The following is a 17,180-nucleotide window of genomic DNA, read 5'->3' on the forward strand; positions in this document are numbered from 1 at the left end:
AGGAGCGGGCTGGGGGCAGAAGGAAGAAGAGAGTTCAGAGAGGATCAGAAAGAAGAGGAGGATAAAGGGGGATGGAGAAGGAGAATGAAGTAGCATGGGGGCAGAGACAGAAGGAGAGACGAGGAGAAACAGAGAGAGACGGGAGCAGAGAGACAGAAGGAGAGAGGGAGCAGAGACAGATGAGGAGAGAATCAGAATAAACTACGACTAATATCTACCAGCCTGGCCCTCATTCCTTCCTCCACCTGACCATCGCCATCGACCTCTCCGGGGTGGGAGAAGGGTGAGACTACCGAACGCGGGTGGTGGGAGAGATAGAGCCACCGCCGCTGTGAGTGCCGTGCCCCCCACTTTGTGTGAGTTTACACAACATCAACGATCACTTCACTTCTTTGTAGAATGGTGAGATCCTGGTAGTGAATCTGTAATAAAGCTCACGGAGGATCTTGATGTATTGAGTTTGTACGCCCTGATTGGCTAGGGCTTCAATGACCGCTTCCGTCTCAACAGAATCAAAGGCCTTCTTTAAATCAATGAACGTTAAACAGCGGCATCTTGAACTCCCGAGAAACCTCAATGAGTTTGGTTATTGTGTGGATATGGTCGATGGTGCTGAATTCTTTGCGGAACCCGGCTTGCTCGCATGGTTGTCCTTCATCTAGTGTGCTGCCAATCCTGTTTAGGATGACTCGAGTGAACAACTTGTAGATGACAGACAATAGGCAGATCGGGCGATAGTTGCCAATGTCATGGATGTCTCCCTTCTTGAACAGTAGTACGGTCCTGCTGGTTTTCCATTGGGACGGAACCTTGCATTCAGACAGGTAGCGAGTGAAAAGCCGAGCCAGTGTGTACCTAGGTCGAGAAGTCAACATGACAAATGACCTGGCACCCGAGCTGCGCAGGAGGAAGAGAGCGGCTTGGAACGCCTTCAAGAGCTTCGAAGAAAGAGCTAAGAGGACAAAGAACCTCCGGCTCCGGGCACATCTCTTTGATTCCACTGCTCTTCCTGCATTAACATATGCCTCAGAGACCTGGGCCCTACGCAAACAAGATGAGAACGCCATTCAGGTCTCCCAAAGAAGAATAGAAAGAGCTATGCTTGGAATATCACGTTTCACTCAAATGAGAGAACGAATCCGGAGTTCTGACATCCGTCGACGATCAAGAATCAGGGACGCTGTCTCATTTGCCAAGGTGTCGAAAATCAGATGGGCTGGTCACGTAATGAGATTTAAAGACGACCGCTGGACTAGAGCTGTTACCGACTGGATTCCACGGGATGTCAAAAGACCGCGTGGCCGCCCACCTACCAGATGGTCAGACTTCTTCGTCAAGATCATGAACGATTGGTTTGAGGCTCTTCATGTTCCCAGAGCGAACAGATGCCATTGGGCTACACTAGCACGCGACAGGGACAAATGGAGACGTTACTGGCGCCCGTTCGAGCAAATCGACGACTAACGGGAAGTTAAGTGATTAAGTGATTAAGTGATGTGTCTGTGTGTGCATATGTGAATATGTAAGTGTATGTGAGTATACCGAGAGTATCCTGCCCGCACGGCAGAACCTGACAAGCTACCTGTGGCATCCTCGCTATGTCAAAAACAGTAACAATGAATGGTTCTCATTCCGCTGACCTTGAAGGAACCCCCAATATGTCATCGGGCTACACTTGCATGTGACAGGGACAAATGGAGACGTTACTGGGCCCGCTCGAGTGAACTGAAGAACAACGGGGTGATAGTGATAGTGATGTGAGTATACATGTGAGTATGTATATGAATGTACATGAGGGTTTATGAGTGCATGTGAGTGTATATGTGTATGGGTGATTATATTGGTGTGAATGTACATGTGTGTACATTTGTGCATGTTTATGAGGTGTGTACATATGTGTATGTGTGAATATGTGAGTTATCTGTGTGTATACGGGTGTGTGAATTTATATATGCGAGTGTGCCTGTGTGTATTTGTATGCGTATATATGTATATGTGTGATGCAAGTGTATATGCATGTCTGTGTGTACCTGTGTGAAATTATGAGTGTGTATATGTGTGTATGTGTGAGTGTACCTGTGTGCATTTGTATGTATATATGAGTGTATATATACTAATGTGTATGTGTGAGTGTGTATATGTGTTAGTGTACCTGTGTGCATTTATGTTTGTGTGAGTACCCCTGTGCATTTGTGTGTATATAAGTGTGTATGAAGATGTGTGAGTGTATATATGTGAGTGTGCCTGCATGTATTTGTATGCGTATATATGTATGTGTGAGTGTATATGTGAGTGTGCATGTATGTGCCTGTGTTTTTGTGTTTGAGTATGTAGTTGTGCAGATATAATTGTGTACGTGTGAGTGTACTTGTGTGCATTTGTAAGTGTATATATCTGAATGTATATATGCGTACTTTTGTGCATTTGTGTGTGTGTATGTGAATGAACCTGTGTGCGTTTGTAAGTATATGCGTGAGCCCATATGTGAGCGTGTGTATGTGTGTGGCATGTTGATATCCCCCACCTCTAGCTAGGGTGAGTGGGGCGGCCCAGAACCAGGCCTTACCAGCTGATCCCTGATCCTCTCAGCCTGGCTTCCCTTGTGGGACCCCCCCTGTTCTCCCTGACGGGGTTCGGGGTGGCTCCCCAGGACATGACTCTGCCCATGTGGCAAAGACATCACGGCTGGGGGGTCTCCTCCAGCCCAAAGGTCTTGGGGCAAGGCTGCTCTGCGAAGGTCCTGGGGCTCCTCCCAGGAAGGGCCGGGGGTGTGGAGAGCTGCGTCCAGGCTGCTCAGTGTCCTGCCCAGGGCAGCCGCGAGCCCCCACAGGAGCGCCTCCAGGCCATCAGTGATGCTTCTGACCCCCGACGTGGCCCCGGGCAGCAGCGTGTCCCTCCCTCTTCCTTCCTGGCCTGCTGACCCCGGCCCTTCCTTCCTGCCCCGTCCCCCGGACCCAGAGCAGCACCTCAGTGGCCGTCCAGGAGGGGTCAGCTGCGAGACTCCCACGGCCTTCTCTGTCCCATCTCGTTTCCTCTGCCACCCTCTGCCATCCGCTGCTCCTGGGGCCCCGCCACTGCCTCCGGGTGCTGAGACATCGCGCCCCAGGCCTCCTGCTCGCTGTGCACGTCCCTCTGTCCCTCTGCGGCTGTCGGTCCTCGGCTGACAGAAAGGCCTCGTGTGAAGAGCTCCCGTTTCTCACCGTGTACCACCATGTGCCATGCGGCCGGGGCTGCAGGCGTCCCAGTGTCTCCCAGGACGACAGGAGGCAGGATAGAGCCCCCAAAGTATGATCTTAGGGTCTCAGGAAGGAGGAAGAGTGACAAGTCCTGCTATTTTGAGTGGGGGAAACTGGGAATTTTTGCTTTTCTCTTTGCCATGGACTGAGACTTCTTGGTCTGGGACTTTAGCACTGCAACTTCCAGACTGTGTGACGCTGGGTAAGTGTCCCCACCTCTCTGGGCTCCAGGAGCAAACAGCGGAGCAGTGCTGGTGAGATCCTGCGGGGCGGGTGCATTTCACGCAGTGTGTACTCCCCACGATGACACTCCTTTCCAGGGGACTGAGAGGGACCCCAGGGTCAGAGTCACACATCTGAAGAGATCAAGTAGCCCCTCCCCGTGTCCCCTATTTCCAAAGCCTGAGTGTCAGGTGAGGGGTCCCTGGAAGTTCAGGGGACAAACCCTTGTGTAATTTGGGCGACTCCCGCCCCGGCTGCCTGAACAGCCACGTGACCGACTGCAGTGGGCCCTGTGGAGGGCTGGGCTCTGCTTTCCTGGAAATCAGGGCACCGCTGAGAAGGTTTGGGGCTGTTGTTGTTTGGGGCAGGCCCAGGCCTGAAGGGGCAGGAACTAATTGTGGTCAGAGTGTGTGTGAAAGGCCAGGATGCAGTGCCCAGTCAGGATACTGCACTGAGCTCAGGAAGGAGCCAAACTCTGAGCCACACCAGGATTCTGACATCGACTCCTCTTCCAGGAAGCCCTCCTACATGGCACTCCTTATTTATGAGCACCTGCTTTGGTGGCCTGGGGCCCTGCTTTTTCCTGAGCAGTCCCTCAGGAAGTGGACTAGGCTCATCGAGCCTACTGTGGCCTCAGTTTCCCCACCTGCTAGACATACTAGGAGTGTGTGGCCAGCTTCCTCCTGTGAGGGGCTCTGCCCAGCAGTTTCGGGGGTCCCACAGTGTAAAATCTTACGCATGCACAGGCGATGGGCCCCTTCTCTGCTAGTGGCTGCCTGTGAGGGCGGCCCTGGCACCTCCCTCCCCACCCCTGGAGAAGCCGGCTCAAAGCCTCCAGCTTTGGTGCCTCTGACTCCTCCCAGACTCAGTTCCTCACCCGTCCACAGGGTACTTGGTGCCCGGCCTGAGTGAGTGAGCAGAGGTCCCAGGGAGGACCCAGTCAGGGGGACCTTCGGAGAGAAGCTGGAGGGGGAACCGCAGGGCGATGGGAAGTGCAAGTCATTCCAGAGGGGAAGTGGGGGAGGGGGGACCTCCCTCTCCTGAGGGGGAGGGGACAACATGCTGGTGGCCCTGGGGGAATCCACCCCTCCCCTGAGACACCCAGACTCCCACCTGCTCCCCATCTCCCCCCTCCGCCCTCCTCAACACCCCCTCCCCTGCAGAGGCTGGGAGGACACGGGGAGGTTTGGGCGGGAGCCCCTAAACTGTCTGTGTCACAGTACTGGCTGGCTGCTCCCTGCGTCGCCTCAGAGTTCGTCTGCCTGTCCCTCTGTCTGTCCATCCATGCATCCCTGCGGCGACCCCTGCCAGGCTGGGTTGCAGCTTCCCGTGGACCAGCGGCCAGCGCTGGCCTTCAGCTCCCTTCATCTTTGTGTCTGGGGGAAGGTTTCCTGACCTCCTGCCTCCCTGGCTCTGGCCACTGAGCGCCCCTGCCTTAAGGGGGGGGGGGGTGCTGCCCCAGCTCTGGGAGAACCCGGCTACCTGCAACACTTCCTGGAGGAGGGGGAAGTAGAACTGACCTTCGCTGCCTCTCCCTGCAGGGTTCAGGGGAGGAGCGGCGGTGCTCCCTTCTTCCTGAGGGTGAGGGGCAGCAGCTCTGTGCATCTGCCAAGGTGGGCAAGACCCTCTGCCCACCCCAACCCCACCCTCCCCGCTGTCCTGTTCTCAGAGGACTGAAGCTAAGGGTTAGGGGTTCAGGGGGTGACTGGTGTGACCCCACATCCTGACTCAGCCCCTGGGGCAACTGGGGACAAGATGGGCTGCCCAGTGGCGCCTGTGAGGCCTCCCGCCTGGCCCCCTTGCGAGGGACAGCAGCGCCTGGGAGCTGACACCCCCCCCCCCCGCCCCCGCCCCCGCCCCCGAGGCATTTCCCAATGTTTGGGGTTGGCGCTTGCACAAGACAAGGCAGCAGGCCAGGACTGCCCGCCCTGTCCCTCCCTGCCCGCCCCAGCTGCTGGGCTGGGGGACCTGAGGGGGGAGAACTGGCCTCACGTCCCCGGAGGCCCCCTCTCTGCCTGCAAACGCCCCCCAGAACAGATGGCTGATGTCCACCCTGCCAAGGCCACCCTCGGGGAGGGGACAGAGAGCAGGGCTGGAGGACATTCCCTGGGGGAAGGTGCTGTCCAGAGAGCAGGATGACCCCAAGTGAGACAGGGACAGGGACCAGGATGGGGGTCACCAGCACCCAGAGAACCAGGGAGGTGGAGGAACTGAGGCCCAGGAGGCTTGTGACACAGCAAGGGTTTGAGGGGCAGAGTCAGGCCAGCTGGAGCCCAGGGAGGGGTGGGGCCTCAGGTTTGGGGGAGCTGGCCTCACTTCCGCGGGCAAGTCCGGACCCCCACTCCTGAACCCCAGCAAGGGGCGCTGCCTGGGTCCCTGCGGACACGGACACGGGCGGGGGCGGGTGGCCCCTGGGGGAGAGGTGCCCGGGTGATGCCTCCTGTGACGCCGTCGCGTCGGAGCGCCAGGAGGTGGCACAAAGGGGCGGCGGGACGATGGGGCGGCCAGGTGCTGGCCCCCGCGGTGTCGGGGAGGGGAGTCGGTGGGCGGGGAGGGGAGTCGGGCCGGGCGGCGGCCGCGGGTTTTCCGCAGGGGCGGGCACGGCGGGGGCGGGGTCGGCTCGGCGACTATTTGTGGCCGCGCCGGCGGCGGCGGGGACACAGCGGCGGCGACAAGGTAAGGAGCGCCCGGCCCCGCTGGCCCCCGCGGAGAGACCCAGGCCCGCGCGGCGCGGCGCGGGGCGGGCGGGGACACGTGTCGTGCCGGGGCCAGGAGCCGCCTGCCGGAGTTGGGGTGGCCGCAGAGATCCCAAAGGAGGGCGAGGGGCGCGCAGGAGGAGCGCGGGGCTCTAAGGGGGGCGCGGCCAGCCCGGCCCGCCCCTTCCTGCCTGTCCAGCCCGTGGCCACCCCAGGCCTGACCTTCCTGCCCTCCTCTGCTCTCCTGGGCGGGGAGCCTGCTAGGAGCTGGCACCTGGCTGTGTGGTCTGCCACACACCCCCAGCAGCACTGGAAGGGTGTGCACCCGTTTCCCCAGCGGGGAAACTGAGGCTGGGAAGGAAGGGGGCCTAGTGGTCCAAATGCTGGGCTGTCTCTCCGCGGTCTCACAGTCCAGTTCAGGTCTCTGGACTGGGCAGGGGGCATCCTCTCCCTCAGCCGGGGACTCTGGATGCAGGATGGACAGGCGGAGCAAGGGGCCACCGGGCCTCCACCTGGTCCCCAGAGCGCCCCTGCTTGGTCCCAGAGAGGGGTCTTGGCCCTGACAGCTCAGGGGACCCCGGCGCGCACAGTGCACTTGGCGAGAGTCCTGGGGAGGAGCTCAGGCCGCAAGCCCCCAAGTGGCCCGGGGACAGTGAGGGGAGAAGCCCCTGGGGACCGGCAGACAGTGGTGACTCACGTGCCTCCAGCCCCCCGCCCAGCCCCCGTGTCCGGCCGCCCAGGCTGGGGCTGATGGATGGTATCCTGCTGCATGAGTCACCGCTTTATTTTCGGGCGCAGGGCAGGTGCGGCAGTGACCGTCACCCCAGTTACCAGGGAGGCTGGCCCTTTCCGCCTGCCTGTCCCCGTTCTCAGCTCTCCCACCCCTTCCCTCCCTGGCCTCGGGCCTGGCTGAGCCCAGTGTGGGTACCGGGCAGGGTCCAGCGACATGGAGCAGGCCACCTGGTGTCAGGTGGGCAGGGAAAGGCCAGCGCCCCGGGAGGGACGTGAAGAGTCACAGAAAGTGAAAGAATGACGGCGTATCACCTCGGGGCGAACAGGAACCCCAGAGAGGGGTTTGGCCCAGACAGCTCGAGGAACCCCAGGTGCTCTTTGCTCTCAGGTGGTCCCCAGCCTCGCCCTCCTGTGTCTGCCATGCCTCACCCCTCCCCCAGGCAGACAAGCCAAGGACGGGCTGCTCGTCCTCGCCCCGAGCCCGCTGCCCTTCTCCCTGCCGTTGCTGCGAGGGGCCAGTGGGGCGGTGGGGGTGGCTGTGGACACAGACAAGCTCTCATGGCAGGAGGCAGCCTGGCCTGCTGTGACGCCTGTCCTTGTCAGCCTGCAGCTCGGGGATGCTGAAGATGACAACCTACTTCCCAGGCCACCCTGGCCAGCAGCTGCCACCGGGTGCCCTCAACCTCCCCAAGGACCTGGGCACGGCCCTGGAAGCTGAGGTGGTGCCCGGGCAGGACAAGGATGAAGCTTCGCGGAAGGAGAAGAAGGCCAAAGGCCTGTCCACCATCTTCAGTGTATTCAGCAAAGGGCGGAAGAAGAAGGGGCAGCCCAGCACGGCGGAGCCCGAAGGAGTGGCGGAGGCCCCGGCCAGCCGAATGCCCACGGGTAGGTGGTGGGGGGTGGGCTTGGATGCCCACAGGTTGGCGGTGGGAGGGGGCCTCAGATGCCCACAGGTTGGCAGTGGGGGGGAAGCTCTGATGCCCACAGGTAGGCGGTGGGCGGGAGGGGGGGGCGGGCTGGCTGGCTCAGATGCCCACAGGTTGGCGGTGGGGAGGCTTGGATGCCCACAGTAGGCGGCCGGAGGGGGGCTTGGATGCCCACAGTAGGCGGCGGGAGGGGGGCTTGGATGCCCACAGTAGGCGGCGGGAGGGGGGCTTGGATGCCCACAGTAGGCGGCGGGAGGGGGGCTTGGATGCCCACAGTAGGCGGCGGGAGGGGGGCTTGGATGCCCACAGTAGGCGGCGGGCGGGGGGCTTGGATGCCCACAGTAGGCGGGGGGCGGTGGGGGGTCTCGGATGCCCACAGTAGGCGGCGGGCGGGGGCTCGGATGCCCACAGTAGGCGGCGGGCGGGGGGCTCGGATGCCCACAGGTAGGCGGTGGGGGGTGGGCTCGGATGCCCACAGTAGGCGGTGGGGGGTGGGCTCGGATGCACACAGTAGGAGGCTGGAGGGGGGCTTGGATGCCCACAGGTAGGCGGGGGGCGGGGGGTCTCGGATGCCCACAGTAGGCGGCGGGCGGGGGGCTCGGATGCCCACAGTAGGCGGTGGGGGGTGGGCTCGGATGCCCACAGTAGGCGGTGGGGGGTGGGCTCGGATGCCCACAGTAGGCAGCGGGCGGGCGGGGGCTCGGATGCACACAGTAGGCGGTGGGCGGGGCTCGGGGCAGGCGGCGGCGCTGACCCCCGACCCCGACCGCCGCCCTGCCTGCCGCAGTGGAGGAGCTGAAGGCCGCGCTGGAGCGGGGACAGCTGGAGGCGGCGGGGCCGCTGCTGGCGCTGGAGCGGGAGCTGCGGGCCGTGGCGGCGGCGGGCGGCGCGAGCGCCGAGGACCTGGTGCGGAGCCAGAGCAAGGTGGAGGCGCTGTACGTGCTGCTGCGGGACCAGGTGCTGGGCCTACTGCGGCGGCCCCTGGACGTGGCGCCCGCGCGGCTGCGCCAGGCCCTGGCCGTGCTGGCCGAGCAGGAGCGCGAGGACCGGGGCGCGGAGGCGACGCCCGGGCCCCCCGCGCTCGAGGCCACGCGGCCGCGGGGCTGGCTGCGCCTGTGGCGGCGCGACGTGGCGCGGGAGGCCGAGGAGCGGCTGGGCCAGGCGCCGGCGGCCGACGCGCAGGCGGCCAGCGCGGGCAGCTCGGAGGTCGAGCGCGTCTTCCTGCACATGGGCCGCACCACCAAGGACGCCCTGGAGGCCGCCGTGGCGCGGCTCCAGCCGCTCTTCCCCGCCGAGTTCCAGGTGGTGGCCGTCTACGCCGAGAGCTACCACCAGCACTTCGCGGCCCACGTGGCCGCCATGGCCCAGTTCGAGCTGTGCGAGCGCGACGTCTACACGCTGCTGTGCTGGGTGCGGAACTTCTACCCCAAGTGAGCGGGGCCGCGGGGGTCGCGGGGGTGGGGGGCGCCGACAGAGCCCCTGGCGGGAGGGAGCCTGGCCCCCAGGGGCGGGGTTTGTGCGGTGCCCACCCAATCCGGTGGAAGAGTGCAGGTAGGGGGCGGGGTTTGTGCGGTGCCCACCCAATCCAGTGGAAGAGAGTGCAGGTAGGGGGCGGGGTTTGTGCGGTGCCCACCCAATCCAGTGGAAGAGTGCAGAACAGGGGGCACGGTTTGTGCGGTGCCCACCCAATCCGGTGGAAGAGTGCAGAACGGGGCACGGTTTGTGCGGTGCCCACCCAATCCGGTGGAAGAGTGCAGAACAGGGGACGGGGTTTGTGCGGTGCCCACCCAATCCGGTGGAAGAGTGCAGGTAGGAGGCGGGGTTTGTGCGGTGCCCACCCAATCCAGTGGAAGAGTGCAGAACAGGGGGCACGGCTTGTGCGGTGCCCACCCAATCCGGTGGAAGAGTGCAGAACAGGGGGCGGGGTTTGTGCGGTGCCCACCCAATCCAGTGGAAGAGAGTGCAGGTAGGGGGCGGGGTTTGTGCGGTGCCCACCCAATCCAGTGGAAGAGTGCAGAACAGGGGACGGGTTTGTGCGGTGCCCACCCAATCCAGTGGAAGAGAGTGCAGGTAGGGGGCGGGGTTTGTGTAGTGCCCACCCAATCCGGTGGAAGAGTGCAGAACGGGGCGGGGTTTGTGCGGTGCCCACCCAATCCAGTGGAAGAGAGTGCAGGTAGGGGGCGGGGTTTGTGCGGTGCCCACCCAATCCGGTGGAAGAGTGCAGGTAGGGGGCGGGGTTTGTGCGGTGCCCACCCAATCCAGTGGAAGAGAGTGCAGGTAGGGGGCGGGGTTTGTGAGGTGCCCACCCAATCCGGTGGAAGAGTGCAGAACGGGGCACGGTTTGTGCGGTGCCCACCCAATCCGGTGGAAGAGTGCAGGTAGGAGGCGGGGTTTGTGCGGTGCCCACCCAATCCAGTGGAAGAGTGCAGAACAGGGGGCACGGTTTGTGCGGTGCCCACCCAATCCGGTGGAAGAGTGCAGAACAGGGGGCGGGGTTTGTGCGGTGCCCACCCAATCCGGTGGAAGAGTGCAGGTAGGAGGCGGGGTTTGTGCGGTGCCCACCCAATCCAGTGGAAGAGTGCAGAACAGGGGACGGGGTTTGTGCGGTGCCCACCCAATCCAGTGGAAGAGAGTGCAGGTAGGGGGCGGGGTGTGTGTAGTGCCCACCCAATCCGGTGGAAGAGTGCAGAACAGGGGGCACGGTTTGTGCGGTGCCCACCCAATCCGGTGGAAGAGTGCAGAACAGGGGGCACGGTTTGTGCGGTGCCCACCCAATCCGGTGGAAGAGTGCAGAACGGGGCACGGTTTGTGCGGTGCCCACCCAATCCGGTGGACGCATGCAGATGGGGCGGGGTTTGTGCAGTGGAGGCGTGCGGGGCTAGGACGGGAGACCTCGTGGAAGGATTGCCCGAGTGCCTCGAGCCTCCTGGTGACGCTTGGGGCCGTGTGGTGCCCAACCCAGGGCCTCTCGCCCGCAGGACTCGCACTTGCCCCTGGAGGCGCATCCCAGGCCCTTGCATTTTCATTTTCTGGGTCCTGGCCACCTTCACAATTGAAGGGAAACTGAGACACTGAGCAGGGCATGGGCCTCCACATTCCTCCCAGAGTTCCTAGTCCAGGGACAAGAGAGGCGACTGTGAGAAGCAGGGCACGAGCACTATGAGAGGAGGCAGGAGGGACCCAAAATCCCTCCTCAACCGCTCATGGTGGACAGAAAGGCAAGGGTGTCACAGAGAAGGAGAGGGGTTTTCCCTGCAAGAGGGTCGTCTTCCGGGGTTAGAAGCTGCACGCGGTGTCAGCACCCGGCTGATGCCCTGAGCACCTCTGGATTTCGGCGTGGGCATGGGGTCATCCCGTGCAGGGCTACTGGGGGTTGGGGGAGACCTCCAGTGTGCAGTGTCAGTATGACTCCTTAGGAGAGCCAGAGCCGGCCCCTGGGCTGGGAGGTGCCAGCTAGGGAACCTGGTCTCAGCTCAGCTCCCTACATGTGACATACCTGTGTGGAAATGCTGCCATGTGGGAAGTTCCAGTGGGCTGCCCTGCCCCCAGGAAAAGCCTGCAAGAAAGGGCAGGCGACATGGGAGCAGTGCCCAGGATCTCTGGGACTCTGCTGGTGGCCAGGCAGCCTCCAGTATGTTGGGGGCAGGGCTGGAGGAAGACCCGTAGGGATGAGGAACCCACTGGGCATCAAAAGACTGGCACAGGGCTGGGCTGGGGAATGCCAGGCAGCTCAGAGCCAGTTCCTTGTTTTGGCTCACCAGGAAACACCCCACTTAACCCCTTCTCAGTTTTCCTGTCCAGTGAGTGACCTTGAGGCCAGGTCCCAGGATTGCTGAGTGCTGAGGTCCCTCAGCTGGAGGCCTGTGTTATCAAACACAGGCCTGTGTCACGTGGGGAGCAAAGGGAGTCAGCTTTGCGTTCACCGGGGAAGGGGATGGGACCCTCTGAGCCGCCCACTGGCAAAAGCTATTCAGCAAGTTCCAGGGCTTGACCGACTCTGGGGACTCAGGAGCCCATAGAGGCGCCAGGCAAGTGAGTGGAGACGCCCTAGCAGGGCAGTATGGGGAGCAGCCCTTCCTGTTTGCTCTGGGTCACCCTCTGTACGCATCAAGGCGAGCTGCTGGGGGTGACCGCGGGGGGGGGGGGGGGGAGAGAGGGAGAGAGAGAGAGAGAGAGAGAACACTGCTGTAGTGCTCTAGGTTTTAGGGGGCGGGGGCGGGGGGGCCTCAGAGGAGGGTAACTCGGCACTGCAGGGTTCCAGGAGCTCTGGGGGGAAGGGCAGAGCCAGGAGTGGGGGTAGATTCTGGCAGTGGAGAAGAGAGTTGTGGGGCAGAGTTGGGGGCACCATCCATTTGGGGGTATTTTTATGCAGGGGTAGACAGACGTGGTAAGAGGGTAAAAGGAGGGTGTCTGGCCTGAACCCATGGAGCCATTGGAGGATCACCTGAAACGTAGCGGACTGGGGACCGCATTCTGCCCCAGATTGGGTGGGATATGGCAACTAGGGCATCGTGGCACACAGATGGGTGCCATTGCCTCAGGCCAGCCCTCTTGCCCACAGTGACATCATCAACAGCCCCACGCTGGCAAATGAACTGCAGGGGCTGAAGCTGGGGAGCCTCCTGCCCCCCAAGCAGGTCCAGACGCTGGAAGCCACGTTCCTGGCCAACGAGGTGGTGAGTCCCACGCGGGCCGGCGGGAGGGCGGCCCTGCAGTTGGGACTGATGGGGGCAGGGTGATGGCTCTGGCTTCCCTGACGTTTCCTCTGTCCTCAGGCCAATGTGAGGGTGCTGATGGGCCGAGCCCTGGAGGTGGAATCCCCTCGCTGGACCCAGGACATGGACCCCCCGTGGCTGGACGGCCACCGCCACAGTGAGCTGACCATTGACATCATGCAGGTAGCGCTGCTTCAACGTGTGCACAGGAGCTTGCCCCGCCCGTTTATCGCTGGCACCGCCCACTAGGACTAGCCCCGCCCTGTTGCCACCAAGCCCCGCCCCGCCCCGTTTAGCCCCGCCCCATCTCCACCCTGGTCCAGGAGCGCCCCCATCTCTCAGCTCACCAGGTCCTTTACCCTGCAGATCCTCTCCCAGAGCCACGCCAAAGCCAAGAGCATCAGCCCGGATCTGAGCTCGCAGATCAAGCCCTTGCTGCTGTCGGAGATGAATACGTTCCTGCGGAGGTGGGGCTCTGTGGGGTGCAGCGTGGAGCAGGCGGCGGGCACCCCAATGCAGCACGCGGAGGGAAAGCAGTGCTTTGGAGCGGGGAGGGCGCTGCCCCTGCAGAGAACTCAGTCAGTCCTGGGCACCACATAGGGTCCCCCGAACACTGATGTGATCCCCCAAATCTCTGCCCCCCACCGAAACAGTGTACACCAGCCTGTGAGCCCTGCCTCCTCCTAAGGATATCTCAGCCTCCTCCCCGCCCTCGGGGGTCCCCTTTATCTAAGCGGTCCCTGCTATGGCGGGGTCTGGGAGGAGGGGGCAGCAGAGGCATTCCCTGGGCCCCTGACCTGCAGCCGTTACCTGGAGGGCCCTGGCGTCCCTGTCTCTGCGTGACCCCATCCACCACCCCCAGCTACAAGCGCACCTTTGATGAGTTTCTGGAGAGCTGCAAACAGCTGAGAAATTACAGGGCCAACGTCATGGCCAACATCAACAACTGCCAGCTGTTCCGGTGAGGGGGATGCGGGACGGGGGCGGGGGGAGGGAATAGCCTGTGCTGGGATGCTGGGGGTGGAGAGGCGGAATAAAGGGCGTGAGAGGCGGGTGTGTAGCTGTCACCACTGAGTCAAGGAGCTGATGAAGGCCTGGGTCCCTCCCCCAGCACAGCCTTGGAGCAGAAGTGGCAGACCCAGCAGGACCTCCAGAACCTCCTCCTGGGCCCCCTGGCCGAACTCAAGAGCCACGGCTTTGACGTGCTGCTCCAGAACCTCTTTGGGGACCTGCAGGTGGGTGGGCCTGCAGGGGCTCGTGGCAGGGAAGGGGATGCCAGGGGCACCGTGGGGAGTCTGGACACCCACCGTGCTCCGTGCCAGGCAGACTCCCCCTAAGTCCCCCGGCTGGGAAGACCGGGTGCCCTGCCTGCCCTCTGCAGTGTCCTGCTTTATCGTCAGTGTCCGGGCCACATGTGTGGCCACAGCCACGTTTATGCAGGATCTGTTCACGTTAGAGGTGGTGAAGCAGGTGCCCAGAGAAGGGCACGTCCCGACCACCCCACTTCCCGTCTGGGGACAGGGACCGAGTCCTGCCCGGGACCCCGGGATCCCCCTGTTGGGCTGCAGGCTCTGCATGTGTGTGTGTGTGTGTGTGTGTGTGTGTGTGATACATGTGCGCGTACAGTGTGTGTGAGTGTGTATGGTGTGTGTTGTCTATATACGTATGGCGTGTGTATATGTGGTGTGTGTGTAGGGTGAGTGTGTTGTATGTGTGCATATGTGTGAGTCAGTGTGTATGGTATGTGTATATGAGTTGTGTGTGTATGTGTTGCGTGTGTGCATGCATGTGTATGGTTTGAGTGTGTGTAGAGTGAGTGTGTGTTGTGTGTATACATGTGGCGTGTGTGCATGTGTGTGTATAGTGAGTGTGTGTGTGTGTGTGTGTGTGTGTCTGGTGGCCCTTCCTGTTGTGGGGTTGTGGCCTGACATTCAGGCTCTTCCGTCCCAGCCACAGTTCAAGAGACTCTTGCAGAGCCGCAAGCCCGTGTCCACAGAGACCGTGGAGGAAATCGTGTCCACAGTGGGTGCGGCGCTGCCCGAGTTCTCCGCGCTGCTCGCCAGTCTCCGGGAGGTGAGGAGGGGTTGGAGGCGTGGGTGCTGGGCCCTGGGGCAGCCCTGCTGGCCGAGCTCACGGTGGCCGCCCGCAGGAGCTGCTGGAGCTGGTCCACCTGCACCTGGTGAAGGAGTTCATCCTCTGCCTCACCAAGCGACGCCTGGTCCTCAAGACGGCGGAGCAGCAGCTGGACCTGGCCGCCCAGATCCAGGCCAGCGCCAACCTCATCCAGACCTTCTGCACCCAGAACGTAAGCCTGCCCACCGCCCGCCCTGGCCTCTCGCCCCCTGCACCCCTCCAACCCTGCCTGTGCCCGCAGGGATCGCCCGCCACGTGGCTGCAGCAGGCCCTCCCCACGCTCGCCGAGATCATTCGCTTGCAGGACCCTAATGCCATCAAGATCGCCGTGGCCACTTATGCCACCTGGTATCCCGACTTCAGGTGAGCGCCCAGGCCCTCCCTGTTCGTCTATCCATTCATAGTTTTCTCCCTCCTCCCCTTCCTCCCCATCCATCACTTTATTCCTCCCTTCATTTGCCTGTCCATCCATCCATTCGTCCATCCATCCATCCATCCCATCCACCCCTTCCTCTTTCCATCTGGGCTCATGCATCACCCTTGTGCCCGAGCCTCCCTCCATCCCCCCACCCACCCATCATCCATCTTCATGTCTACCCTCCCCCGTCCCTTCATTTCCCTTTCATTCTCCCATCCATCACTTCCTCCACTTCCTCCACTCATTCACGCACCCACATGCCCAGGTACCCACCTAGTCGTGCATCCAGGTGCTCTTTAGTGGGTGCGGTAAATGGGTGAGACAGGCAGTCTCGTTCCCCCCGCGAACTCTGAGCAGCTGCGGGCTGCCTCCCCTGCTGAGGCGCTGGGCACTGGAGCCGAGGTCAGAGCATCAGAAGCACTGGTGGGAGTGCAGGGAGAACCTTCCAGGAGGGGGAGCGAGGGTGGAGCCGGCTCGAGACCCCTCACGGCGCCTCCTCCTCACCAGCAAAGGCCACCTGAATGCCATCTTGGCCATCAAGGGGAACCTTTCCAGCAGCGATGTCAAGAGTATCCGGAGCATCCTGGACGTGAGCGTGGGGGCACAGGAGCCCTCCAAGCCCCTGTTCTCGCTTATAAAGGTCAGCTAGTCCCGGGCCTGCTGCCCCAGCTTGGACTGCTTCACCTCACGTCTGTCGGGCTCCTACCTCCAGCCTCCGTCTCCACCCGGCTGGCACCAGATGCAGCCCATGGGGGGCCCGCAGGCCCTCCCGAGAAGCCCTTTGGAGAAGACTGTGTGCTGAGGTGCGGGCTGGGCAGGGAGTCTGGCTGTGGCCCCCTACTCGGGGCCTATCTCCTCTGGGGCCGAGTGGTCTGGCCAGAGCTGAAGAGAAAGAAGGAGCGTGAGGTCACTGGCAACGTCAGAGGGAGCCCCGATTGCCTCGTGGCCCCAACTCAGACCCTGAAGAATCCTGTCTGCATTCCCCAGCTCGCCCTCCCTGCTGGACATGGGGTTTGGGGGGTAAGGGGCAAAGCTTGACCGCTGACCCCAATCTGGGTCTGCTGTGGGACTGGTCACTACTGTCACGGTTTCAGACGGGGCCAGTGCTTGGGGCAGTGCAGACAGTCCAGCGCAAACCCACGCCTCACCGGCTGAGGCCCTTCTAGAAAGTTCCAGGGGCTAACTCCTCACCTTCAGAGGTCAGAGGTCTCCCTGTTCCAGTCTTGGGAACCTCTGACCTTGAAGCAGGTGGTAGCAGGGACCCACATCCAGCTTTTCGTGCCCGCCTCCCTGGACAGAGCACCCCGACGCTGGGCTCCCTTGTGGAACCCCAGGGTGCCAGCTGTCTGTGTTTCGGGCTGGGGACATGGGGCCCTTCTGGACTGCCTACCAGGGGGGAGGGGGTGCCACACCTCTGCGTGTCAGGAGAAGGTCCTCCTGGGAAGCCTGTACAGGCGCAGCTTCTGGGCGCCCTGGCTGGGTCGGCGTCAAGCTGGGCCCTGGGGCCCTTCGAGGATCTGGGTCGGTGTCTGCAGTCCCTGGAGCGGCGTGTGGGACACCTGAAATACATTTCTGACACTCACTGCCTCTGCGTGCTCTGTCTGGGCCGGCCGGGGAAGGGGACGTCCACACGCCGGTGGGCTGACCTCTGCGCAGCCAGGGCACAGGGGACACCTGTGTAAGCCTGAGTCCCACCCAGTATGGCCCACCCCTCTTCACCTGACCTGGGCCTCAGTGCACCCCAAAACCCCCTCTGTGCTTCGTGTCATTCCCCATCACCCCGTGTCCTCGCCCGTCACCTCTCCGTGCCTCAGCTCTTCACTGTTGGGAGTCCCCGTCCCCCCTTATCCTGACGTCCTTTCCTGACCAGGCTTGCAGCCCTGTGGGTCCCCTGGAACTCTGGCATAAGCCCTGAGAGCAGTGCCCCTGTCTGGGCTAGGATGTGGGGGGCAGAGTCCTTGGGGGCATTCTGAAGAGTCCAGGCTCAGTAGAGGGTCCACTGGACAGAGGGGGCTGAAGCGGGGAAGGGAAGGCACTTTCTAGAACGTTTCATCCAAGGGACCTCGGGGCACCTATGCCCAGAGCCAGCACACCCCAGCTCT

General features: G+C 62.4%; 1 protein-coding gene across 1 annotated transcript; it reads left to right on the forward strand.

Annotated features, from left to right (window-relative positions):
- Nucleotides 1–5,953: 5,953 nt before the first annotated feature.
- On the forward strand, nucleotides 5,954–16,610 carry TNFAIP2 (TNF alpha induced protein 2). The gene is made up of 14 exons (XM_056113697.1): nucleotides 5,954–5,966; nucleotides 6,051–6,134; nucleotides 7,327–7,404; nucleotides 7,490–7,771; nucleotides 8,600–9,242; nucleotides 12,374–12,488; nucleotides 12,588–12,710; nucleotides 12,894–12,994; nucleotides 13,390–13,488; nucleotides 13,639–13,762; nucleotides 14,478–14,600; nucleotides 14,677–14,832; nucleotides 14,902–15,023; nucleotides 15,586–16,610. The coding sequence occupies exons 1-14, from the start codon at nucleotides 5,954–5,956 to the stop codon at nucleotides 15,725–15,727; spliced, it is 2,205 nt and encodes a 734-aa protein (XP_055969672.1). The 3' UTR covers nucleotides 15,728–16,610.
- The last annotated feature ends 570 nt before the right edge of the window (nucleotides 16,611–17,180 follow it).

This window comes from Sorex fumeus, unplaced genomic scaffold, assembly GCF_029834395.1.
Source record: "Sorex fumeus unplaced genomic scaffold, SorFum_2.1 ptg000022l, whole genome shotgun sequence".
Taxonomy (NCBI): domain Eukaryota; kingdom Metazoa; phylum Chordata; class Mammalia; order Eulipotyphla; family Soricidae; genus Sorex; species Sorex fumeus.

Coding starts and splice junctions, on each gene's coding strand:
- TNFAIP2 (XM_056113697.1), top strand. Junction 6,135..7,326: donor GACACAGCGGCGGCGACAAG/GTAAGGAGCGCC, acceptor CCCCTCCCCCAG/GCAGACAAGCCAAGGACGGG. Junction 14,833..14,901: donor AGACCTTCTGCACCCAGAAC/GTAAGCCTGCCC, acceptor CTGTGCCCGCAG/GGATCGCCCGCCACGTGGCT.